Source organism: Salmo salar, chromosome ssa10 (genome assembly GCF_905237065.1).
Source record: "Salmo salar chromosome ssa10, Ssal_v3.1, whole genome shotgun sequence".
Lineage (NCBI taxonomy): Eukaryota > Metazoa > Chordata > Actinopteri > Salmoniformes > Salmonidae > Salmo > Salmo salar.
The window spans coordinates 16041518-16069224 of record NC_059451.1 but is presented as its reverse complement, the minus strand read 5'-3'; the positions used below and the strand labels follow the sequence as shown (position 1 = coordinate 16069224).

The 27707-nt window shown below is 42.6% G+C and overlaps 2 protein-coding genes across 8 annotated transcripts in view; both read left to right on the top strand.

Moving 5' to 3' along the window:
* palm1a (paralemmin 1a) overlaps positions 1-12552 on the top strand; it is a 65983-nt gene extending 53431 nt beyond the window's left edge. For 2 of the 5 annotated variants that reach the window (XM_014216048.2, XM_045687386.1), the window contains exons 8-10: positions 986-1063; positions 3596-3727; positions 7023-12552. In XM_014216048.2, coding sequence (XP_014071523.1) covers positions 986-1063; positions 3596-3727; positions 7023-7627 — 815 coding nt within the window. In that variant the 3' untranslated portion in view covers positions 7628-12552. The remainder of the gene's footprint in view (positions 1-985; positions 1064-3595; positions 3728-7022) is intronic. The other 3 variants (XM_014216050.2, XM_014216051.2, XM_014216049.2) reach the window with 2 other exon arrangements.
* Positions 12553-13113: 561 nt separating this feature from the next.
* Positions 13114-27401, top strand: misp (mitotic spindle positioning). 3 transcript variants are annotated; one of them, XM_014216045.2, is made up of 6 exons: positions 13114-13341; positions 13668-13887; positions 18955-21391; positions 26090-26280; positions 26514-26552; positions 26657-27401. In XM_014216045.2, exons 2-6 carry the CDS (start codon positions 13828-13830, stop codon positions 26744-26746), a joined length of 2817 nt encoding a protein of 938 aa, XP_014071520.1. In that variant the 5' UTR covers positions 13114-13341; positions 13668-13827; the 3' UTR covers positions 26747-27401. The 3 variants fall into 3 exon arrangements, with proteins under 3 accessions (XP_014071520.1, XP_014071519.1, XP_014071521.1); XM_014216044.2 differs by having other exon boundaries at positions 13115-13341; positions 26024-26280; XM_014216046.2 differs by lacking the exons at positions 13114-13341; positions 13668-13887 and adding an exon at positions 15041-15297 and having other exon boundaries at positions 26024-26280.
* The last annotated feature ends 306 nt before the right edge of the window (positions 27402-27707 follow it).

Here is a 27707-nt window from a genome sequence, read left to right as displayed (position 1 = left end):
AAGCAGGTCCTCACCAGACATCACTGGCAACAACGTTGCCTATGGGCACAAACCCACCGTCGCTGGAACAGACAGGACTGGCAAAAAGTGCTCTTCACTGACGAGTCGTGGTTTTGTCTCACCAGGGGTGATGGTCGGGTTCGCGTTTATCGTCGAAGGAATGAGCATTACACCGAGGCCCGTACTCTGGAGCGGGATCGATTTGGAGGTGGAGGGTCCGTCATGGTCTGGGGCGGTGTGTCACAGCATCATCGGACTGAGCTTGTTGTCATTGCAGGTAATCTCAACGCTGTGTTACAGGGAAGACATCCTCCTCCCTCATGTGGTACCCTTCCTGCAGGCTCATCCTGACATGACCCTCCAGCATGACAATGCCACCAGCCATACTGCTCGTTCTGTGCATGATTTCCTGCAAGACAGAAATGTCAATGTTCTGCCATGGCCAGCGAAGAGCCCGGATCTCAATCCCATTGAGCACGCCTGGCACCTGTTGGATCGGAGGGTGAGGACTAGGGCCATTCCCCCCAGAAATGTCCGGAAACTTGCCGGTGCCTTGGTGGAAGAGTGGGGTAACATCTCACAGCAAGAACTGGCAAATCTGGTGCAGTCCACGAGGAGGAGATGCACTGCAGTACTTAATGCAGCTGGTGGCCACACCAGATACTGACTGTGACTTTTGATTTTGACTCCCCCCCTTTGTTCAGGGACACATTATTCCATTTCTGTTAGTCACATGTCTGTGGAACTCAGTTCATGTCTCAGTTGTTGAATCTTGTTATGTTCATACAAATATTTACACATGTTAAGTTTGCTGACAAAAGACATGCAATAGAGTCCAAGTTTGTCCAAAATGGAAGAAGTCTCAATAAGATTCTATTGGAGTCTTCTATCGCTATCTGTCTTTGCCGAAACCTGGCCACCTCCTCTGTGTTTGTCTCTTTCTCTCTCTCTGTCATTCTTACCCCACTTCCTTGACTGCTTGTAGAGGTCAAGGAAGTGCTCAAAGTGCCCAACAGCCCTCGTCTGGACATGTCCGGAGGTGCCTCAGATATGATGAGAGCAGGTGAGTCTCGGGAACCCTGTAGCTCACAGACTGAGACACACTAGAAAGACAAATTCTACTCTTTGCCTCTTTTTTTTCCTTTTTTCACTCATAAACTCTGTCTCTGCTTGCCTCTTTACATAGACGGCTGAGTACTATATCTGATGTTAGTTTATTTGATATCGTTTACTTACTTTTATCATTTTTCAAATATATAACACTTGGTTATTCATTACTCAGTCAATAACAAATATTCAATAGGTATTAATAGGTATTACAGTGTAAGAAAATCTAATATTAACCCCTAACCAAAATCGTCATTTTTGCTGTATCCTGTTCACCCACTCTGGCATCAGCTACTGGCATTAGCATCCTGGGTAACTGGATTAGACATATAATAAATGTAAAATCTATAAATTCAATATGTAACTCCTCAGTGGAACTCATTATGTAAACACAACCAGTTCCATTGGCCCGGCAGTAGCTCCTCAAGCGTGTTGTCAGCCGTGTCACAATGTCTAATCTAACACATTATCGAATCTTCATTTGAATGGAGCTTTGAATGACAGCTAAAGGATACCTAAATAGTTGGCCATTTACCCCACTGTCATATACAACACCTCAGTGTAGCTCAGCGTATTGTAAACACGAGCAGTTAGAAACATCTGGGGATGACTTCATCTCCTCAGCAAGGGGTCTTTTCAGCAGTATCAAGGGGTCTCCACCTTCCTCCTCCTCACACGTGGGCCTCTGTCCCTTTTAATCAAACATGTGCTTTCATCAGCCTCACAGCTCTGGAAGGAGAGCGAGGGACTCCACTGAAGGGCTATTCTCCACAGTGATTGAGATAGCGAGAGGGCGAGTGGCTAATTAGTTTTACCTCTTGAGCTCCGGTCCTCATACATCTCATCTAGAGGACCCTTGCTGAGCACAGCGAATACTTAATGTTTGGTTTCATCAAGACCCAAAAATTCTCATTGCCAACGCTTTCCTGGATATGATCGTTTTTGGTAACATTTTGGTGTAATATCACCATCGGCTAGGAACTTAGCAACTGGAAACTAAGAAAGTAACACAGTTTGGTTACTATACCCTGTGCATAAACAAGTTATCGATGTACAGTAGATATCTAGAAGCTAGATAAGTTGATAGGACACAATACAATAGAGAGGGACTGTTATGGGGGATGAATAGAAGGGTACTTTGATGTGGGGTATACATCTACTAGTTCCATGCTGTGTAATAGGATGTAGTACAGTTCCTGTTTTACTGGTGTGAGTGTACTTTGACGCACTATATGAATGTGTGGGTGGGAAGGTAAAACAATGTTGAGTCATGTGGGAGGAACTATTTTAATGACGGACCACTCGGGTATTTCACCGTTGCTAAGTACTATGCTTTCGTGACACCTTTAGGAGGACACAAAAGCAATGTAAATGCCATTGAACATGTCGTGCTCTCTGAAGTGTTGTGGTATATTTCAGGTCCTCTATTTGTTGTCACTAACATTGTGTGTCTGTACTGTATTTTTTCCCCTAACATTTGTCTTCTGTCCAAATCTTCACAGCTATCAACTGTCTGTCTCTGTGTGTTTGCCTATCTGTATGGGAATGTGTTTGTATGAGTTGATGTGAGTCTGTCTGTCTGTCTGTCTGTCTGTCTGTCTGTCTGTCTGTCTGTCTGTCTGTCTGTCTGTCTGTCTGTCTGTCTGTCTGTCTGTCTGTCTGTCTGTCTGTCTGTCTGTCTGTCTGCGTATTGGTCTGTTCTTGTGGACTTTCACTCTTGTGGATATTCACTGTGGTTTGTGGCTAAAGGTGTTAAAACAAGAAGAGTGGTATGTTTGTATAGAGTTAGCCAGGATGATGTACTGAGTATTCAGTTCTCACAGTACATCTGTTGTGTGGGGATACACTATATATAGTCTTCATCAGACGATGCGATGTTGCCAAGGCAACACAGCTCTGCTAAAAAGTACAATTTCTCTATCCGTCAACATGGCAGCGTTAGACTCGAATAGTGTAGGCCTGCCGATGACAAATGTTCGAGTTTACCTTAGTTATAGTGTATGTAGCCAAGTTATTGACCGTTCTCCAAAGACATGCTTCCTTAACAGCCACACAGTCATTTAACTTGCCCAGATATGCTGTCAAAGGAATGTCATGAATCAAAGTTGACCGTCTTCTTCATAAGATTGAGTTTGCGTATCGTCGTGTGTGTTACTTGGGCTGTAACTAAGTGCTATATTTGTTGGTGGAATATGGTTGTTTAGAGTGGTTGTCTGGTTTTGGCTGGTATTATTATACATGTGTATTGTGGAGAGACTACATGGTTATTTATAATTGTGAAATATGGTTGAGTGGAACTGGTATGTCTCTAGTCTTGTTGAGCGAGAGATAGTATGGCGTGTGAAAGGGCGTTGTGGTGAGAAAGTGAGAGAATTCCTGTGTCCCATGGATGTGTGGTGAGAGAGAGAGAGAGAGAGAGAGAGAGAGAGAGATAGGACACCTCTGCAGGCCCCTAACATCTCCTCTTGTTGACACCCCATGCACCCAGCAATGTACTCAGTAGAGATCACCGTTGAGAGGGACAATGTCACGGGCGAGACAAAGGTGTTGTCCACCAACACCCTACTGCCCATTAACCTCTCTGGGCAAGGGGTCAAGGTGTATGAGGATTACCAGAAAGGTGATTTCCCAACATGATTTCAACAGCAAAACGAAACACTTGGCTAAAACATGCGTTATGAGAAGTGTTAACAATTATGATGAGAACTAAGATATGTGCCTTCAGAAACTATTCACACCCATTGACTTTTTCCACATTTTGTTGTGTTACAGCCTGAATTTAAAATTCATTCAATTGTCACTGGCCTACAAACAATACCCCATAACGTCATGTTTTTTTAAATGTTTACAAATTAATCAAATTGAAAAACTGAAATGTCTTGTGTAAATAAGTATTCAATCCTTTTGTTATGGCACGCCTAAATATGTTCAGGAGTAAAAATGTGCTTAACAAATCACATAATAAGTTGCATGGACTCTGTGCAATAATAGTGTTTAACATGATTTCTGAATGACAACCTCATCTCTGTACCCCACACATACAATTATCTGTAAGGTCAGTAGAGCAGTGAATTTTGAGAATGGTGAAGTTATTAATTTCACTTTAGATGGTGTATCAATACACCCAGTCAATACAAGATACAGGCGTCCTTCCTAACTCAGTTGCCAGAGAGGAAGGAAACCTCTCATGGATTTCATCATGAGGTCAATAGTGACTTTAAAACACAGTTACAGAGTTTAATGGCTGTGATAGGAGAAATATGAGGATGGATCAACAACATTGTAGTTACTCCACAATACTAACCTAACTGACAGAGTGAAAAGAAGGAAGTCTGTACAGAATACATGCATCCTGTTTGCAACAAGGCACTAAAAAAGGATTACTGCAAAAAATGTGGCAAAGGATCGGACCCTTTTTTTCACCTAAAATGACATACCCAAATCTAACTGCCTGTAGCTCAGGACCTGAAGCAAGGGTATTCATATTCTTGATACCATTTGAAAGGAAACACTTTGAAGTTTGTGGAAATGTGAATTTAAAATTATTTGAAATGCAAGAGCATAGCCATACATTGAGATAGGATCCTAGGTGTAATTTACATGTTGTCCACAGGATGGCAGCAGTGTGTGTGGACAGTTTCAGACTGATCCAGTGAAGAACTACATCACTACACAATATTTTGTCTGCCAGGAGTTTGCCCAAATGTGCCGAATTGGTCAATTGATACATTTTCAAGTACATTTTATTTTTTTATTTAACCTTTATTTAACTAGGCAAGACAGTTAAGAACAAATTCTTATTTACAATGACTCCCAGGAATGTTATACATGATGGATCATTAGCTTCCCTACAGAAAATACACTAACCTTCACACATCTAGATGGCCAGGGGGGTGGGTGTGGAGCCAAAGACAGCAGAGGGGTCAAACTGTAGAACCCAGTTCCTACATTTGAATATAAAAATTGATTTTATCAAACAAAACTATGCTACATTTTATCTCTGGGATCCCTCAGGATGACAAATCAGAGCAAGATTACTGAAAGTAAGTACATTGTTTACCTTCAGAGGTTAATGTATCAAACCAGTTGCCGTGATAAAAGTGTTGTTGTTGTTGTGCACTATCCTCAAACAATAGCATGGTATTTTTTTTGTTGCTGTAATAGCTACTGTAAATTGGACACTGCAGTTAAATTAACAAGAATTTAAGCTTTCTGCCCGTATAAGACATGTCTATGTTGTTTACAACGTCATTCTAATCACATTATCGCATATTGAGCAACAACTGTCCCGGTTTAGGGACACCGATCCCGTAGAGGTTAACTCTTTGTCCGGAATACAAAATGTTATGTTTGGGGCAAATCCAATACAACACATTACTGAGTACCACTCTCCATATTTTCAAGCATAGTGGTAGCTGCATCATGTTATAGGTATGCTTGTAATCGTTAAGGACTGTGGAGTTTTTCAGCATAAAAAGAAACAGAATGGAGCTAAGTACAGGCAAAATCCTAGAGAAAAACCTGGTTCAGTCAGCATTCCAACAGACACGGGAGATTAATTCTATTTGAAAATCTATGGCAAGACCTGAAAATGGTTGTCTAGCAATGATCAATAACCAATTTGACAGAGCTTGAAGAATTTTTTTAATAATAATGGATAAATGTTGCACAATCCAGGCTTGGAAAGCTCTTAGTGACTTACCCAGAAATACTCACAGCTGTAATTGTAGCCAAAGGTGCTTCTACAAAGTATTGGTGTAAATACTTATGTAAATGAGATATTTCTGGATTTCATTTTTTTTAATAAATTTGCAAACATTTCTAGAAACATGTTTTCACTTAGTCATTATGGGTAGTGTGTGTAAATGGGTAAGAGAGAAACTGTAAGCCATTTTGAATTCAGGCTGCAACACAACAAAGTGTGGAATAAGTTAAGGGGCATGAATACTTTCGGAAGGCATTGTATAATAGTAATATCAGAAGGGGAAAAAATAATGTTGTAATATATGATCTGAGATAAGACTACCTAAAATGATAGTTATTACAGGCATTGCTCGTCTGATCATAGCCATTGAAAGACGTACATCGTGTGGTTCAGTAAACTTGATAATGCATTTTCACTGGCATATATAAGCTTATACTCTGTCTCATATAATGAGTGCCTTGAATCCACTTATTGACGCAAGATATTATTACCTTGATATTACCACTTCTCGTAAAGTAAAATGAATAGTTAAGCATAGCATGACATTGTGTTGCAGGGTAACCAATAAACACAACTCTACTTATAGACCTGGTTTTAAACCAATAATTCTACTTCAATAGTTCAATTTGTGAACGTGAACTTGGTCTATTACGTATTGGCGTAAAACACAGTCAGTACATTCGGAACTCATTTGAAATTGTCCTTTTGGTCTCCCTGTAGCACCTGTTTTGCTCCCTGACACAGACAACAAGCACTGGGCTCGTGATGCGGCCGCTGTGGCATTCGCTTTGTTTCCCCCTGCTCTCTTTCAGCTGCTCTCCTCTCCTTGTACTCCTTGTCTGCTTTTCTCGCTCCCCTGCTTCCTTCCCTGTGACTTGACTGTGACTGCCATCACTGGTCAGCTTCAGAGCATGTCATTGTTCTATGAGTGGAGGTTTGTGGGAAAAAGGTATCGCGTTAAATAGCCTCCCTCTCCTTGTTTTTCGAGTATCTAAAACGATTGTATAGGAGCCAGGTGGAAGCCATAGGTCCATGACATTGCTTTGGTCAGTCCAGTTGTATCAGATCATTCATGATTGCTTCAAGGAAGGATGCATTTTTTAAGAATTTGAACAGGGCCTAGTTCTCCATGCTCTCATGAGGAATGCTCTGGTTCTCTTCTGTCAATGACACATCTGTCTCTCTCTCTCTGTCTCTTTCTCTCTCGTAGTGGTACACGAGGTGAACGGGGAGAACGGGGTCCACCAACTCAGCGCCAATGAGGTGGACGAGCTCATCCACAAAGCCGACGAGTCCATGATGAGCGACGCCACCACCGCCGGGGCCACCTCCACTGCCCCCGTCGTCCCCACCGATGCTGAGTTAGCCGCGGAGCAGCAGACGACACCGCAGAAGGAGATCACTGGCATGAAGGCCAAGGCGGGCGGCTCCAGTCCCCAGCCAGGTGGAGGCGAGGTGGAGGCCAGTGCTGAGAACCCCGTCACCATGGTGTTCATGGGCTACCAAAGCGTGGAGGATGAGGCGGAAACCAACAAGGTGCTGGGCCTGGAGGGCACCGTCAAGGCCCAGCTGGTGGTCATCGAGGACGGCGAGGGCAAGAATGTGACGGTGGGGCCCAACCTCGCCACTGTGACCGTCACCGAGGGAGGCACCAAGGAAGAGCAGTCACCCCCGCCCAACGGCAGCGCCGCCGACCCCGTTAAGACCCCCCAGGAGAAGGCCCCCGTGGGGGAGAAGGGGGGCGAGCCAGAGGGGGGCGCCACTGAGCTCAACAATAAGGAAAAGCAGCCCTGCAAGTGCTGCACCATCATGTGAGCCACCGTTGTGTGGGCGCATTCCCCCCGGGACTTGACTTTTCAAAGAGAAATGACAAACCAACAACAACCATAACGTGAAGAAAACCAACAAAAACTCACCCCTTTCCCGTTAGCCCCCCTCCCGACAAAAAAAGGCATAAATGTTCTGTATTTTTTGATAGCCGGCTGTTGTTTCCCAACTTCATTTTCATCTCTGTTTTATATATTTCATTTTTATCCTTTCATTCTTTTAACTTTTGTATTATTTTGGGCTGTGACTAAAACGGATGGTGCCAAAGGCGAAGCCGTTCCCTGCGTTTTCACACTTTGAGGTTTCTGAGGGAGAGAGAGAGAGAGGAGGTAGAAAAGGAAAGATAGAGGGAGAGAAAGACAGAGGAACTGGTTCGTTCACACACCCAGCATTGTCCAACAAGCTTTTTTTTATGACATCTCTAATACACCGTCATGAGTTTTGTAATCTTAACTTTCTGAATGAAGGACAGATATATCTCTCTATATATCTATATATATAAATTCTTTATTTTAAAGATATATTTATTTGACTTTTTAGATTTTTTGAAAAAGCCCTGACAGAAGCATGTTATACATTGTGCTTTCTGTCCTCTGCTAGTGCATTTTAGATAAAAACATGGGGAAATATTTATGACTGATAAAGTTTGGATTTTGTTTTCCAGAAAGAAAAAAAAAAGAAAAGTGACTTTGGAATTTCTGAGACAGACACCAACCACACTGCTATTTGGAAGTGACATGCAATGAGACGTGATGTCGATGACGTCATTGTACTGTGTGCGTGTATGTATGTATATCCGTGCGTGTGTGTATGATCATGCATGGATGTGTGCTTGAATGTGTGTGTGTTGGATTACAATGGCCTCATTGGTCCTTATATCATCCTACACTACACTTCCCACAATCCCCATCACCTCTTTTCTTTCTGGAAGAAAAAAACAATACTCGCTTATTTTTTTGTCAATTTCCTGCACCCAAATCAACTACCCTAGTTCGACAACACTAGTAATGAATTGAATAACATGCGTGAAGGTCTTTCATACCGAAGCTTGAGACTGATGAAATGAATACCCCAATGTAAGCCTTGCCGTTTGTGTGGTTCACCCCCACTTAACTACATTACCCAGAATACAACTACCCTTTTAAAATAAATCATGTTGCTTACTGCTGCCTTTGTGATAACAGTATTAACCATTTTTCATTTAATTCAATGACATAATCCAAGCTCTGGCTCCTGATGTGATGACCTACCAACAACTGTGTTTTGATATGATGGTCGGCCTGGATAGGCCCTTCCAACGTCCCAAAGATTTTCAGCTGGATATCAACTACTGTGGAATTGGTGCATAGAGCATAGTCTGTTGTTTTCAACCTTGGCACAGCAGCGCATATACTAAACTGTGTTGCAAATACTGTAAGAAGTTGCTCCATTCAGACTTTTAGGATGAGTGCCATTTGGAGGGGGTTGGGGGTCATATTGTATGTCGCCCTCAGAGTTGGTGTGGGAGGAGCTTCACTTTAAGAGTATTTGGTTTCCTGTTTTCCTGTTTGAACTCTACTGTTAGGCCCTGGTTTTGTCATTTAAGGGAAACAAAACCAAACAAAAGTTGAAGTAGGCCTACTTTTCAACTAGTGTATCTATCTATCTATCTATCTATCTATCTATCTATCTATCTATCTATCTATCTATCTATCTATCTATCTATCTATCTATCAACATGCTAGACCTGAGACAAAAAGCAGTGAATTTCAACGTTTTTACAGTCCAAGAAGTTGACAGAATCCTTTTCCACTGCGAGTGACAAATTTCACTCCAAATTCAATGTTGCAATAATTTTTTTATTTTCTTCACAGATAATTTTTTTTGCGGTGTAGGTAAAATTGAACAGCTGTGTTTTACTTTTGTGTGCGTTTTTGCTGCGTTATGAGTGCCTGTAGCTATAGAATATCTTACTTCTTACTTATTTTTGCCATCTGGGAGCCAAATTTCCAGCTGAGCTGAGGGTCATGTTATCATTGTCCAGTGTATTTTTCCAGTGGTGAGTTGAGTCAGTTGAGTTGAATTGGTCAAGCTAGGAGCCAGATCTCTTCAACCGACGCACTGACACGCTCATATGTAAACGTGGTCCATGTACTATTCGCATGCGGAATAAAACAAACATTTGGTTTTCAAAGATGGCTAAATAGTGGATGGTCTGCGTTATCTTGAAGTGAGTCAAAGATGTGAGCGCTCTCCAGCAAGAGGTTGACCGACCTTGCGTAATGTTTGCCTAATCCTCGTTTAATATTGTTCCATGTGCATTTGTACCTATCCATTGATATTTATAGAGCTCTATAGGATATTTTAACGGTGTATGTCATTGGGCTCCTGAGTGGCGCAGCGGTCAAAGGCACTGCATCTCTGTGCAAGAGGGCATCACTACAGCCCCTGGTTCGAATCCAGGCTTTATCACATCCGGCCGTGATTGGGAGTCCCATAGGGCGGCGCACAATTGGCCCAGCGTCGCCGGGGTAGGCCGTCATTGTAAATGAGAATTTGTTCTTAACTGACTTGCCTAGTTAAAGAAAGGTTAAATAAATAAAAGTCTTTGTGAGGGTTCTAATCAAGAACGGGATAGACATAGATAAAAAAAAAAAAAACTCTGATAACAAGGTCTGATAAGCCTTGACAGAATAATGCTGGTGAATCCAGTGCATTGTAGAAAAACCCCCAATGGAACATCTGTTAATTTTATAATGTAAAATATATCATGAAATAATGTATTTTGCCAATCCCACCTCCTCCTGCGCGTTGAAATGGGCAGGGGCAATCGTTGATATGCCGACACGTTCTCCAATATGCTGCTCAGCATCCAGCAAGGAGGAAGGAGCAGAAAAAGCCACGTGACATGGCCTGACTCTGTAGACTGCTCTTTGTCTCGGTGAGTGGCCGCTGGTCATGACGAGGGTACAGAAATGTGCGTTACTCTATAGGACTGTCAGTATGGGGTGTTGGTCTAGAAGGTGTCCCGACAAACACTGCCTTCGATCCGCTCAGGCATCACTGAAGACCAGTCCTCGTCAAGTCATATTCCCACACTGCTGGATCTAAACCTATGCAAGAACTCCCATGCTAACGAATCACCATCTAGGCATAGCATATAGGACTAGCTACTGCAGCAGATAAGAGGCTTTTAGTTAATCAGTATATTACACAAAACAATTATCTTAAGGGCCAAGGATTGAACCATGGCCCATCCCTTCCTGTGTATGTGTTTATAAGATTATGCCTTTTTATTTCTGAAATACATTCTAGCTAACAGCTCATTACATATACAGTACATGTGGCTCAGTGGCTGTTGGTTGGCATAGGTTAGGTTGGTCCATTTCAATATAAAAGGTGGGGGAAAAGGATTTCATATGTTGGCACTGCCAACTTGGTTGCACATGACATGTTGGGATGGCTAAATGTGGGTGGTGTGTTTCTGTGGTGCTAAATCATTGATACTGTCATATCTGACTGCTGAAGTTGAGATATTATGTTAGATATTATTTTCTGCAACTTGTGTTTTTAAGAAAATCACATATATTTCTATTTGCAGTAGGAAACAGTAGCAAGAGTCATTTGCTAGACACCTCAACAAGGAAGTGATTCATTGGTTACATTCCAAGATTATCTGAAGCAGAAACGGTGTTTTAAATGTTTAAAATGTTTTTCTTTTAAGAAAACATTTGCAACATTCATCTCAAAATGGAAAAACACAAACCGTACAAATGCACTTAGGTTGATCGAACTGAAACCCATGGCGTTCCTGGTCTAACTATTCACCCATACTATTAGAGTCAGAGAGAACATTGGTGACCTTAACGAAATCAAATTTGTTCATCCACTTTACAGTGAAATACAGTGAAACACTTAAAGTTGAAGAAGACATGCAGGATACCTTCCTAATATTTCGATAGAGGAAAGAATTACTTGGCACTTTGGGAAACAAGATGACACTGTTAATCGTATTTGCTCTATTGGCGCAGCCCATTTTGCTTCATCAACTTTGAGCTTCAAGGTAAACAAATGTCAATGTCGTTCTTATGAAGGGCAATGAATGCCAATGCCATTCTTATCAGGGGTAACGCATGGACACCTCCACTCTAAGTGCCCTCACTGAGCAGTAGCGGGAAATGTTTCCTAACAACTGATGCAGGGTCAAATATTTTTCTATCCCTAATGTCTAAGGTTAGGATAGGGGTATAGGGTAGTCCGATCCGAGATCTGTGGTGAAGGGTAACTTTTACCTCGAGCTCCTGTTGAATACCCAATACCCTTCCTTCTTTGGCCCCTTCCTCTTGGTGAGCTTGGTGCAGCGGCAGTGAGGCTTGTCGCCCCTGGCAACCCCAGGTCCTCCCACTCTGCACTGCCTGCAACGTGGTGCATTGCTTGCTGTTTGGGGTTTCAGGCTGGGTTTCTGTATAGCACTTTGTGACATCGGCTGATGTAAAAAGGGCTTTATAAATACATTTGATTGATTGATGACTCTGCAGCAGCACCCCCTGTTGGTTCTTATTAATATTTACATTCCAGTTCTGACTTTCTCTCTCTCTACACACCCCCAATGCCTTGTAGTCTGGCCCCCGGCCAGGCATATTTTTTGTAAATGCATATATAAATATCTACATATAAATGTCTTTGTGCAAAACAAAATGTCTGTCGCTCTCTCGTCTTCTAGTGTAGACTCATAGATCCCCGTCCCTTCCCCAGTGACTCTGCGCTCATGGCAGTCAGTCAGTGGAGGGCCCAGGTAATAGAGTGAGTGCCCACAAACTGATGCTTTCGTATTGCTTTGTTAGTTGTGAAGGTCTGCTTTCTTACAAATTGGAAAGTGCTGTAGAGGAAAGTGTTTGAAAAGACAAATAAAAATGTGATGTGCTTCAAAGGTCTCTCCCAGTCTCCGTTTTGTTTTTGTGTTCCCTCCCTCCATCTTGAAAATAGTTTTCACCTCAGTCAGTACAAATTCGTGAAAGTGTGTGTGTGTGTGTGTGTGTGTGTGTGTGTGTGTGTCTTTAGCCTTGGTTCTTAGACTAAAGTTGAAATCCCCCTTGAGGTTTGCATCGATCTCGAAGGCCTGCATTGTGAAATCCTCACAGTCCTTTCCTATGAACAAAGGTCCTGCCCACTTATGCACCACAATGCAATGTTTTAACACTGCTAATCTAAGACCTGCTCCACCATTGTCATGGACACAGTCACCTGGCTACATGGTCACTGTTGGTAGAGGTGGGACTTTGTGTGCGCGTGTGCGCAGATGGCTCCTCTTTTGTCTGGCACTTTGTGATGGTCAGCAGCATTCCATTGCAATTCCCCTGCCCTCAGCAACAGACATGGGAGCAGTCACGCCACCCAACGCTTTGTGTTCTGGACCCCCCCCCTTACCCTCTCACCCCCTTTTCACCCTCTCCCCCACCACAACCGGTCAATATCTCTGGACTAGCAGCTTTGATGGACAGGGTGTTGAGGGGGAGGATGGAGAGGGTGAGTGACAGATACTGTTGAGGGGGTAACAGGGAGGGGTCTGGTCAGGGCCAAACCCCAGACCAAAACACCAGTGGAGTCCGGAGACCAGCTGTTAGGCTTAACACAGTAGGGGATACGAGGGGGGTGCAGATCCAGACGGCAGAACACCTGCTGGAGAACCCAGACGTCTAGGAGGGCAAGTCTAGAACCGAGAGGTGAGTTAAGGAAAGGGCGAGGGTTGGGTCTTTGATTAAGCTACTGACCAAAAGAATCTAAGACAAATATTATGGTTCGGCACCAGAAATATTCCTTGTGTACTCAAATATGGACATTTGTGGAATGTGTACAGTCATTTTTAATTGCCAGATGAAATAAAACGTGAGGACTAATCAACCAAAAAAGCAACTGGAAGGTTCACCAAAATGTTAGTTTAATCAATGTTTTATTGATGTTCTGTCTTATCCCAAAACTTTGAATTCAAATTCAATGTACTGTCTTTCCCATTGTTGACTCTTCTACCTCCCTCCCTCTCTCGTGTCAGAATGAGCACACCTGGCCTGAGTTGATCTTGATTGCCCCCCCTGCACCTAGCCTTGAATCCTGTCACACAGAGAGCTGCCCGGACACATTCACCAACACGCTGAAACACACACAAGTGCTCTCTTACACACAGACAGACAGACATACACTCACACTGCAGGATGTTCAAGTACACTCCTCCTTGGCAGGTGCTGTGTAACAGCATGGAGCATGAGACCAAGGTAAGACAACCCTTACCCCAAACACACAATGACAGGGGTAGTTACAACAATGTTAAAGGGATCCTGATTGCAGGCTAACAATTTGTTTTGCTTTGACATTCTCCCCCCCCTTTACCAACATTCCACACAGTTGGATCTGCATTGTTTGTACCACAGCCATTGCAGCCTAGAGTCTTCCCATGGTTTCCATGATATTGGGGGGGGGGGAATAACTGTGGCATTCATTGATTTAATTGTAATTTTGGACAAATACATCTCAATAGTACCCACTTTAATGTCTGTTTCATCTGTCATGCATTTGATTCCTAGATGTAAGACCATAGTGGTGTGAAGTAGATGTACAATCACAAACATTCCTTTGCATTAGTAAGCTAAACTGAGATCCATATTATGTTTGTCATGACCCCTTCAAGTCTTTATTCAGAGTGACAAAGTTGATTGAAATACTCTGGTGTACATTTACAAGGTAGTCACTAGAGCGCAGTAAAGCTATGTTCAGTGTGAACCTTCCCATTTCTCAAAGCGAATGCCTTCTTAAATGGAATGCCCTCTATCAGGGCTGTCATGCACCCCAAAAATCTGAGGGGGCACAGTATGTGAGGATGGCTGGGGGGTGAAAGACACCTGAAACAGCTTTTTCCTGCAATCTAGAGCCATAATCATTTTGCTTTATTTGATGTAAAAAATATGTATTTTTTTTCTGCATTTCTAAGTAATGAACATTTTGGCCATGATGACTCAAGCTCTTCCACTGGTCTAGCTGTAGCAGTGACATCCTCTCAGGTGAACTTCAACCCCAAAGGAAGATTCTTCTTTTAACAGTTCACAGGCAACATACTGATAATGCCTCAGTACTTTTAAACTGTTATTTTCTGTTTTTGTTTCCTTATGAGACCAATGATAGGTAAAGGGAATGGATATGTTCCCATAACAGTTTATCAAGTCATGTCAGTGGTCATGAAGGAAAGGAGAAGGAAGCTTCTGTACTGGGACACAAAATGATCACCAGGAAATTAGCCAACTCATTCCCTTAGGTCAGGGTTCTCCGACTCCAGTCCTGGAGGGTTACTGGGTGAGCAGGCTTTTGTTTCAGCCCAGCACTCACTGACCGGTTACAAATAATCAACTAATTACAGACTTCACTTTGGACCACAGGTCATTTTTAATCTGGGTCATCTTGTGTGATTTGCCTTGGCAATGTGAATGGGTTTCTCTTCTCTCCCTACCTTGTTATAGCGGTTTGTCAGTCTCGTGCACTTTTCCCTGTTCGGTAAGAGGGTGTGGCTTCAATAACTGACATGATATTGGCTGAACTTTGCCTGTGCTGTAGGGTGCTCAAAAGACAGAGAGAGAGAGAGCGGGAGACACAAGACAACAAACTTTTGTCTTGTTTGCGGTATACTAATTAAGGTAGGGTTAATTACTTCATTTTTCCCAAATTAACTGTACTTTAGATCGAAATGCATTTCAATGGCATTATCGATACTTACATTATCTATGAATTGGAAGCGCTTCAGTTAAGTGGCAGTTGGGTGAGCAGGTGCATTAGCTTAGAAGACACTATGGTTGGATTTGCCATCTCGTCACACTGTCTACATTACTGAGTAATGACCTACTTCTTTTCAAAAGTTGATGTCAAATTAAACCCTTGTGCATTGACTGAGGGAAGTAAGCCTAATGTAAATCCATTTCCCTATACACTTTTTTTGTGTTTATCAAGTAGTGGCTGTTCTCCATGTTTCTCCAAATGCTACAGCCTACCCTATTTGAGGAGGACCTTGTATACGCTGGTCTCTGTAGCTACACATCCTGTACCCATGGGAACACCATCACATTGTTTATTTGCAAAATGTTCTCTTTTTTTTCTTTTCTTTTTTGATTAGTAGAGCTTTAATGAGCAGTTGGCATGGTTGTCATTTCAAGACATGAAAACTGGTTTGAAATCTGTATCGCCGACAGACAAGCTGTAGGGTATGACAACATGTATTTGGGCATTTATTTCAGACAGTCGATGAGTATATATATTAGCCTTGAATAAGTCTGAAGGTTGATGGGGATGACTTATCTGTGGCAAAATCTTTATTGTGTAATTTGTTGTATTATCTTGTGTGCTACATGCAACTTGGCCTTAGTTGATCCATGCAACAATAGGCACTTTACTGACAGGAACTAGTGAGTGTTTCGTACACACACCAGTGTGAGGTAATAAATTAGTGGGGGCGAGGAGACTTGTGTATCTCCTGTCCCCCACCGATCACTCCTCTTCTCTCTCAGCCAATGAGCAAAGGGCAGAGGAGCCGATTCCAGAAAGTGGCGCTGAGAAGAGCTTATCAGGGGTACACAGTCCACTGTCACACAAGTGGTCACATGCGCGCATACACACACTGCAGGCTGCCTTAGAACTCTTGGGATAGTGCGTTACTTTTTACATTTACATTACATTTACATTTACATACACTTTTTAACCCAAAATGAATGTATATTTGTTGAAGAGCTTATTCTGAGGTCAGCCAAAAGTCTTGGCATCTCAGGGAAGGTTAGGACTGGGTTTACTCCGGTCCATTTGTCTTGTGTTGTGCATCTGTCATGATTAGTTTAATTCTGTGTCAGCAGGGTTACAATGACAATTGTGAAATGCAGGATTGTTTTGTCGAAGTCAATTTAAATTACAATGTTGGATGGAGTGGAAGCTTCCAGGGGCTGTAGGTTTTACTCATTAGCCAACATGCTCGAATAGCAGTGAGGATGTTATGCTATAGAGATTCTAAGTGATACTGCTAGTTGCCATGAAATATTTTCCTTTTAATCCTTTGTGTGGCATATTAAAATGATTGACAAGTCAACCCGCCCTAGCACCCAGCCTCCAGTGTAGTTAGTTCTACATAAGTTGAGTGGAGAGAAACTTATGTTTTCATTGGCCAAGACTATCTAATATCCTACTCTAGTGTCAGTACTCCCACCTCCATGAGAAAGGAGTGAACACATTCCTCTCTCTCCCTCATTATGGTTCTTCATACATCTTCTGACAACTAGGCACTTTGAAAAGGAATTGTAGCTGCACACTCCTGGTCAGAGTTCTCCAACCCTGTTCCCGGAGAGCTACCCCTCCTGTAGATTTTCCCTCCAACCCCAGTTGTAACAAACCTGATTTTTAATTTTGTCTACCAGCTAATTATTAGAATCCGATGCTCTAAACCTACAGGATGGTAGTTCTCCAGCAGCAGGGTTGGAGAGCCCTGCTCTAGGTACATGTCTGCATGGTTAAGATTAAGGTTGATTTAATCCATTGCTTGAATAAATTGATAACGGTTGATAATCAATAACTACACTGAACAGAAATATAAACGCAACATGTAAAGTGTTGGTACCATGTTTCATGAGCTGAAATAAGATACCAGAAATGTTCCATACACACAAAAAGCTTATTTCTCTCAAATTTGGTGCACAAATTTGTTTACATCCCTGTTAGTGAGCATTTCCCCTTTGCCGAGATAATCCATCTACCTGAGAAGTTTGGCAGATCAAATGGCATGATCATTACACCAGTGCATGTTGTGCTGGGGACAATAAAAGGCCACTCGAAAATGTGCAGTTTTGTCACACAATGCTAAAATATTTTAAAGGAGTGTGCATTTGGCATGCTGACTGCAGGAATGTCCACCAGAGCTGTTGCCAGATAATTTAATGTTAATGAAATGTATGCATTCACTACTGTAAGTCGCTCTGGATAAGAGCGTCTGCTAAATGACAAATTTAAAATGTAATTCCAGGGGCCACAATCAACAGCCTGATCAGCTCTATGCGGAGATGTGTCGCGCCGCATGAAGCAAATGGTGGTCACCAGATACTGACTGGTTTTCTAATCCACGCTGCTATTTTTTTTTTTTTTAAGGCATCTGTGACCAGACCAACAGATGCATATCTGTATTCCCAGTCATGAAATCCTTAGATTAGGGCCTAAGGAATTTATTTCAATTTACTGATTTCCTTTATATTAACTAACTCGGTAATAAGCTACGGACAACGAACACCATTTTACTGATGGCAATTTGAATGCACAGAAATACTGTGACGGAATCCTGAGGCCCATTGTGAGACTTATAATTTATTTTTAAAGGTCTGTGACCAACAGATACATACTGTTTCTGTATTGTCATGTGAAATCATTGATTAGGGCCTAATGAATATTCTTCAATTGACTGATATCCTCATATGAACTGTAACTCAGTAAAATCATTCATTGTTTCACGTTGCATTTATATTTTTGTTCAGTATATAAAATCTTGACTGTATGAGTTGTGCCGATAAATACCAATCCATGTACAATATTATGAATCGGAATGTCTTGGCTAAGACGGGAACAGACAGTATTTATGGATCTTCATACAGTATCACAGCAATGGATCTGGTAATCCTCCATACAGGAACTTCAAAGTTTGCAATAAATAGAGGTCTGACTGAGATGATTGAACCTTGTGTGTAATTCCCTTGCATGCCAGCTTAACATTCCTTTGTTGCCTTCTAGACCGACGCAGACATCTTCATCTTTTTAGACCATCTCACACATTGGTTTGCTCTACATTTTCTCAGTTTGAGTTCTCGTGTCTTTCCTGATGAGCTAGGTTTACTGCAAACACGGTCTCTCGTTCTCATGCGGAAGTAGGCATTACATTTAAGCTATAAATGTTATTGGCAACTTTTTTTTTATATTGGCATTCCAAAGCAAATCTCTGCATCCTGTCTTGCACAACTTTTTTATTATTTCCCTTGTTAAACAGATTCCTGTAAACCATAAACCCCTGAAGTGTTATGCAACTAATTTCATTTTGGTGGCACAAGCCGTATTCTGTATTATCTGTGATATGCAAAGATGTAGCTACTCAGTGTCTTCAATGAAATATTGAATTGTAATTTGTTAAAGTATTTGGACAGTGGAAGGCTTGTTTGATTGGTTATAATGATCCAGTTGCCACTTGACCATTTAATCTTTCTTAATTATTATATTGCTTAAGTGTTGGCCTATTTTTGAAATCTTTTTTTTTTTAATCTTTTTTTTATTGGTTGCAGAGACTCTCAGTTGCTGCACCTGATGATTCCCAGGATGTGTTGACCCAGGAGGAGGGAGACCAGATAGTGTTCCAATCTCACCAGCTTCCTGCTGCAGAAATCTCACTGTCTACACAGGAAGACACCACATTCCAAGGAACCATGGAAAGCACACCCAGAAAGTGGGTGCTTCAGCCCATGTCACCCAAACTGGAGCTGGCAGTAGACCTTCGCACCATGCTCAGCCCCACCACTGATGAGCCCTTAAGCCTGGACCGGAGCTGGATCTACAACCGGAATGACAACTCTTCGGCTTTCAGTTTTGACAGCATCTCCGTGACCCGCACCCAGTCCACAGTTATCGTATCCACCCAGCAGAAGGTGTCCCGGGATGTGGTGGTGCAGGCCAGGCAGGTGGCTGTGTCAGAGGAAGATTGCGGCAACACCAGCGAAGACTGGCAACCCAGTAGCCCTAGCAGTGCAGGGAGTACGGGCTCCCAACGTGGCTTCTACTCCTTTGTGGATGATCCGGTGAGCCCCGAGGCGGAGATGAACGAAGCCTGGATGGTGTCCCCAGAGAGACAAGCCAAGTTGGCGACCCTGAAAGAGGAAAGCAGCTTCAAACTGCAGACATACGCCAGTGGGAAGAAGCCAGGTAGTCTGTTCGAGGAGGACGAGGACTCCCGCTACCAGGTGAACACCAACGGTGCCCAATTGAAGACGGAGGAGGAGGAGAAGCACCTTAGGCAGGAGATCATCCACAGTCAAGCCCCCAAAAAGATTCCCACATTCAGGGAGCAGTGGAGTGCACTCGAAACCCTGGATCTCAGCAAATCACCCAACAAGTTGCTCGACGGGTTCAGCTTGTGCTATGGGCCAAGCAGCATCAAATCTGAGTCCACACCAGCAGCTGAGCCATGCACTATTGACAACGAACAGATCAACTTCAGTGCAGCACGGGAGCAGTTCCTAAAGATGGAACAGTCGAGGCTCAACCCATTCCTGCAGAGTCCCAGCTCTCTAAAACCACAAAGAAGACTATGGCGGTCAGAAGACAGCTTGCTATCACCAAGGAGCGAGAAAAAAGACTACCACTCTGCGAAATGGTTTAACCAAAGTCTGACCCCAGTGAAACGTCAGGACAAATGGGAAAATGTCGCTGGCAGAAAGGTGTACCGCACAGAGGAGAGGGTAACCAAGAGGCAGAGTAGCCTGTTTGACGACCTTGACTCTGGACTGGAGGATCTATCGGGTGACACAAGTGTTGGCTACACAAGTGACGGAAGCACGTCCAATGACAACCCTCAGCCAGAAAGCAAGGGCACCCAATCGGTAAGTGGTTACAGAGAGACGCCCATAGAGAGGGAGATTCGTATCGCTCAGGAGAGAGAAGAGAGTCTTCGGCGATTGCGGGGCATCAAGCACACCGACGTCCAAGAGATGGTGGAGGTCAAGTCTCTGCTCTCCCAGCCTACACCACCACTGATGCCTGTTAAGGCAAATAAGAAGAACCGGGTGAGCTTCTTCATCCAGCGTGAGATCAAAAAGGACAGCCAGAGGGAAGAAGACCTGCTGCACCAGGGGAGAGTCCCAGGTCTGTATGACTGGGGAACTCCTCAGGAACTGGAGGATCGGAGAAAGATCTTTGAGCTTAGAGACCAATCTGGAGCCGAGGTCGAGACGATGAAAAGGGCTTGGTCATCACCCAGGGTCATTGTGAGGAGTAGCAGCTCAGATACGGAAGGCTACCCTTCCCCTTGCTGCCCTCACCGGCACTCAGATGAGACCGAGTTGTACATCGGCAGCATGAGCGCCACTCCAAGCGTCAATACCACCAGCAAAAGCCGGAGTTCAGAGTCCCAAGACCTCAATAGAGTACTGCCAAGCAGCTTCCCAGAGGAGATCATCATGTTGAAAGGCAATGAGACCAGTAAGGCAGAAAGCGCTCAAGTCACAGTGGTGGTGAAGACAAGTACTAGTGAAATAGTAAATTACCCATCGTGGTTAGTGGAAAGAAAGAAGCCAGTTCCAGCCAGAGGCTCCTCTACTAAAGAAGCCTCCTCTTCGTCATCCTCACCTACAACCACTGCTTTTGCAGTGCAGGAGTCTGAACCGAGTGATAAGCCTATTCCAACCTGGAGGGCGCACCTGGATTCTGGCGGCCTGCGACCTCGAAGACCAAACGCTCCAGATATTATCCAGAAGGAGATCGAGCAGGATCTGAAACGTGAGCAGGAGCTCCGGGAACTGCGGGAATCCAGTGGCCTGTCTGCCTCTATGGAAGGAAACTTGGACTGTATAGAACGAGACGCTGAAGACGCATGTCAATCGCAAAGCCTGCGAAGAGTCATTGTGGAACAGGAAGAGTCTGTCTTCTCTGAGAGCCCTTCACTTCCAGTAGAGCAGACGAGCTTGGCCAGATGGTCCTACTCATCTATCACTCCAGTATCAATGCTAGGTAGGATGGTTCAGTCCATTTATCCATAGACAAATCTATACAATTACAAGACTACATAACAGGAATTATTCATGATGGCAATATCTTATACTTGTTTTTGGCTTGATTTAAGCAAAAGTCTACATGCACCAATTGTCAAATGTCCTCACAATTCTAGCTTTAAGTAGAATTGTTTGTCTTGTTTACTGCTGGCTTTCTTAGACTGGAAGACATGACAAACTTAATTAGAACCTGAACTTTGGTCATATATGGGCAGAGGAACCAATGCTGTGTTACCAGCCCTGATTAATCATTGACACAAAGGCTATTACTTTGCATCAAAAAGGATAAAATAAGTCAGGAAAAAACAGAACAGTGAATAATTGAATAATTTCTTCCTTTATTGCGGCTTTTCCTGATGCACTGAAATTGTGGTTCAAGGCCCAGCGCAGTTAAAAACGTGCTTGACCTGTGTTTTATACATATTTCCACATTGAGGTTAGAATAATATTGTAAAAATTATGATAATGCCCTTTTAGTGTAAGATGTTTGAAAAGACCACCTGAAATTCCTGCCTGTTTTAGTGGGATGGAGTTTTGACCTGCCTGGTGACATCACTAGGTGGAAATTAGTTAATAGACCAATAAGAAAGAGTTCCAAACCTCTCTGCCAGTAAGAGCTAGTTTCAGCTTTCCCATCCCCACTCAGACCACTCCCAGACAGTCCTAGCAAAATTGCCTGAGATTGTTCTTAGCTAAGAAGCCATTTGTTTCTTATTGACAATTTTAATTGAAAATAATCACAGTAAGGTACTAAATGATTTGATATTGAGATAAAAAATGGCTGCACTGGACCTTAAGATTATTCTACATCCAGTCACATTAAAGGGCCAATGCAGCTGTTTTTATCTCAATATCAAACAGTACCTTACTGTAATAGTTTTCCATAAAAATGGTCAAAAACAGCATTTTAGCAAAATTTTCTCAAGCTAAAATTTAGCTAGGACTGCATGCAACACTCACGACCGAGTTCCAAACTGCCTCTGGAAGCAACGTCATCACAATAACAGTTCGTCGAGAGCTTCATGAAATGGTTTTACATGGCCAAGCAGCCGCACGCAAGTCTAAGATCACCATGCACAATGCCAAGCGTCGGCTGGAGTGGTGTAAAGCTCGCTGCCATTGAGCAGTGGAAATGTGTTCTCTGAAGTGATGAATCACGCTTCACCATCTGGCAGTCCGACAGACTAATCTGGGTATGATGGATAAGAGGAGAACACTACCTGCCTGAATGTATAGTGCCAACTGTAAAGTTTGGTGGAAGAGGAATAATGGTCTGGGGCTGTTTTTCATGGTTCGGGCTAGGCCCTTTAGTTCCAGTGACGGCAAATCTTAACGCTACAACATATAATGACATTCTAGACCAGGGATGGGAAACTCCTGTCCCCGAGGGGGGGGGGGGGGTGTTGTTATCACAGGCCAAACTGTGACACCAATCAGGCCCTCGAGGACTGGAATTGCCCACCCCTGTTCTAAACGATTCTGTGCTTGCAACTGTTTGGGGAAGGCCCTTTACTGTTTCAGAATGACAGTGACACCTTGCGCAAAGCGAGGTCCGTACAGAAATTGTTTCTCAAGATCGTTGTGGAAGAACTTGACTGGCCTGCACAGAACCCTGACCTTAACCCCATCAAACAGCTTTGGGATGAATTGGAACGGTGACTGCAAGCCAGGCCTAATCACCCAACATCAGTGCCGACCTCGCTAATGCTCTTGTGGCTGAATGGAAGCAAGCCCCCGCAGCAATGCTCCAAATTGTAGTGGAAAGCCTTCTCAGAAGAGTAGAGACCAACTACATATTATTGCCCATGATTTTGGAATGAGATGTTCGACAAGCAGGGATCCACATACTTTTGGTCATGTAGTGTAGTTTCATCAGCTGTTGTACAATATCATACAAAACACAGGAAAAACAGTTTTGACTGCACTGGGCCTTTTTTAAAACTAGTGTTACGGCAAGATGTCTACCAGTGTCCATTTTCATAGTCAAGTGTGTACAATGGTATGACTACAATTCGGCTGTCATTGCCTTCAGAAAGTGTTCATACCTCTTGACTTATTCCACATTTTGTTGTTACAGCCTGAATTCCAAGTAGATTAAATGTATTTGCTCACATGTCAAAATGAAAACATGTTTTTAGATATTTTTGCAAATGTATAAAAAAATGAAATACAGTAGTATCTCATTTACATAAGTATTCACCCCCTTAATCAATACTTTGTAGAAGCAATTTTGCACTGATTTACAGCTGCGAGTATTTCTGGGTAAGTCTCTAAGAGCTTCCACACCTGGATTTTGCAACATTTGCCCATATTATTTTCAAAATTCTTCAAGCTCTGTCAAATTGGTTGCTAGACAACCATTTTCAGGTCTTGCCATAGATTTAAGTAGATTTAAGTCAAAACTGTAACTCGGCCACTCAGGAAAATTCACTGTCTTCTTGGTAAGCAACTCCAGTCTAGTGGAATGCAGACTGAACCAGGTTTTCCTTTCAGATTTTGCCTGTGCTTAGTTCCATTGTTTTTTGTTTTTTCCTGAAAAAATCCTCAGTTCTTAACAATTACAAGCATACCCATAACATGATGCAGCCACCACTATGCATGAAAATATGGGGAGTGGTGCTCGGTAATGTATTGGATTTTCCCCAAACATACATTAACACTTTGTATTCAGGATAAAAAGTTAATTGCTTTCTGACTTGTTGCAAAAAGGATTCATGTTTTGGAATATTTGTATTCTGTACAGGCTTCCTTGATCCATCCACTGTTTGATCCATCCTCTGTTTTCTCCTATCACAGCCATTAGTCTGTTTTAAAGTCCCCATTAGCCTCTTGGTGAAATCCCTGCTTCTTTTTTTTACAATCTACCAATAGGTGCCCTTTTTGTGAGTCATTAAAACCCCTCCCTGGTCTTTGTAGTTGAATCTGTTTGAAATTCACTGCTCGACTGAGGGACATTACAGATAATTGTTTGTGTGGGTTACAGAGATGAGGTAGTCATAAAAACAATTATGTAACACAGTGAGTCCATGCAACTTGCTAATCACATTTTTACTCCTGAACTTGCCATAACAAAGGGATTGAATACTTAATGACACAAGACATTTCAGCTTTTCATTTTTTAACATAATTCCACTTCCTGTTGAGTTGTATGAATATTTTTAACCCCTTATTTCACAAATGTTTTAAACAATTGCATATAGCTTAGAACCTCCTCCGCCGGCTTAGACGGGGCTTAGACTCTTATGGGTTAAATATGGTTACGCATGTGTATTGCTCTAATAACCTTCCATATACTATGAACACCGCCTTAATCATTCTCCTAGTAAAAAAATAAATGGGTTTAAAAATAATTAGCAAAGCCAACAGATTAGAAACTAGTCTTTCCAAAATAATACATTCTGATCAAACGGGTTTTATGAAAGTCTGACACTCCAGTCAACAGGCGCCTCTTTGACATCATGCATCTCGCTTCCCGAACAGAGTCAATATGACCTTCCTGAACTTGGCACTCGAGGAATTTGGTTTTAGTACATCTATATGCAAATGGTTTAAACTTTTCTCTAGCTTACCACAAGCCTTGATAATTCAGTTCAGTTGTAGGCATCCGATTCGCAAAATAAGTCTTTACACTGATATTCTGATGTTCGTACAAGAATCCAAGCGATCATTAGAACATGTGCTCTCGACAATCAACATATTCAGCAGTATATCAGGGTATAAGATTAACTGGGACAAATCCGAGATCCTCATAAATGTATTTAACTGGAACTCTGGCCAAAACTCTCCCCTTCAGATGGTCAGTCAATTTGAGATGACCGTGTCTTAAAGTAATGATGGACTGTCTTTTCTCTTTGCTTATTTAAGCTGTTCTTGCCATAATATGGACTTGGTCTTTTACCAAATAGGGGTATCTTCTGTATACCACCCCTACCTTGTCGCAACACAACTGATTGGCTCAAACGCATTAAGAAGGAAAGAAATTCCACAAATGTAACTTAATATGGCACACCTGTTAATTGAAATGCATTCCAGGTGACTACCTCATGAAGCTGGTTGAGAGAATGCCAAGAGTGGGCAAAGCTGTCAAGGCAAAGGGTGGCTACTTTGAAGAATCTCATAAATATATTTAGATTAAAATAAAATTGGTTACTACATGATTCCATATCTGTGTTATTTCATAGTTATGTCTTTAACTATTCTTCAATGTAGAAAATAGTAAAAGTAAAGAAAAACCCTTGCATGAGTAGGTGTGTACAAACTTTTGACTGGTAGTGTGTGAGATGAATTTGCACCGTATTAAAAATAACAATTCCACTTCGACATTACGGGGTTGTGTGTGTGTGTGTAGGCCAGTAAAACAATTCCACTTCGATATTAGGGGGTTGTGTGTGTAGGCCAGTAAAACAATATCAATTTAATCCATTTTAAATTCAGGCTGTAACACAACGTGGAAAAAGTCAAGGGGTGTACTTTCTGAGGGCACTGTAGTTTTCATGTTGCATTCAACTTACATTTCGAATGTACTCTTAACACAATTACAAGCATGTATGTGCTAACTCAATGTTTCTCTATTTCTCCCCCCCCGATAAAGCGGACAGTGAATCTCGCTTTTCCACCTCCGTTCGACCCACTCCCCGTCTTCCCTCCTTTTCCATAGTCACTGCCCAGCCATGGGGCTCCCCACGGCCCACCTCCCCTGTGGTGAGCAGGGTTACCCACCTGTTGCCTGCTAGCCCGTGGGTAGAGATGGGTGGCTCCCCTGGGACCCCCACGCTAAAGGGCCTGACTGAAACCCTGCTAGAGGACTTTGAGGAGAGGAGAATCAAACTGAAGCTGGAAGAGAATGCTGTGAGGAAAGACTCTAGTTATTGATGCTGTCTACATACATTGAAAATCCATTATAGACATAAGACATTTAGGCACAGTTTGGAAAGAAATACAGCAATGCAATATGACTACAGAAGAGCACTGATAGTGTTGGCGAAACCATGTAGATCTTGTGAGACTTCTCAATTCATAGGTTTTATATTCTACAATGATGGTGTGCTAGTTGTTAAATTTGACTTTTCTGTTACCTCTAGTATGCAGGAATTCAGCCTACTGACGATGTGAACAATGAAGTAAGTGGTTGCTCTTCTCTCTGCTGATATCCATTGAATCATTTGTCTCAGAAGGCCTTTATCACAGGTCCAATATGATGTTGATGCTATTTCTTCCATTGCAGGTCTTGGAGGCGACCCGCGTCACCAGGCACAAAAACAAGCGGGCACTGCGCTGGGAGGCTGGCGACTACACCAAGGAGGACAGCCAATGAGTCCACCAGACTTCTCCACTGGAGGGTGAGAGAGGGTGGAAAGCCGAAGAGATGAACAACAGGCATTTTAGGGAAGTTGTCCCATCTCAGCACATATGAATATACTCCGTCTACACACTAACTGGCTGAACTAACGATTGGTCCACTTTGTGATAACCCCCCCCCCCGTCCATCTGCCACCTGAGCATTGCCCCGACTAGAGCAGGTACCCTTCCACGATTTATAAGAGAAAGGTGAACTGAAAAATATATTTAATAAAGACAAGACAGGTTTTAGCTGAGGCAGAAAATGGAGTGGAATGGAAATGGAATTTAAGAGTTCTACGCCTGCTTAGAATGCATTGCCTTGTTTTGGGATGAACACGGTGTATGAGTTATTTTTAAGTCTGGCAGTCACTGCTAGGTAGCTTTGATCAGGCCCATCTGCCCTCAAAAGGCTGCATAGAAAATGAGTGAGGGAGCTATTATTGTCTTGTCAGTTGTGCTTTGCAAAGCAAAAACAAGCAAGAAACCATCAGATATCCATTATGTATTTAATAAGGTAAACATTTCCAAACCAATATCCAGTCCAATGAAGCACTTGCAGTACAGTCTTCAAGAAATGTTGACTTTTGTTTAATTAATATGAAATAATATCTAATAAAGAGTTAGCTACAGCATGTTTGTGTTCTTAATTTGACTTGAATGTGCTGTGAGAGCAGCAGACTTGCAGACTACATGAACCTGCCAGGTTCTTATGTAATTACTGCCTTTCTTAGGTAATGTGTTATAAAAAGACTAAAGTTGTTTTTTGGGGGGGTAATTGTACTTTACTATTTATATTTTTGACAACTTTTACTACATTCCTGAAGTAAATGTACTTTTTACTCCATTTTCCCTGAAACACAAAAGTACTTACATTTTTCTTAGCAGGACAGGAAAATGGTCTTATTCATACTTTGCAAGAGAACATCCCCTGGTCA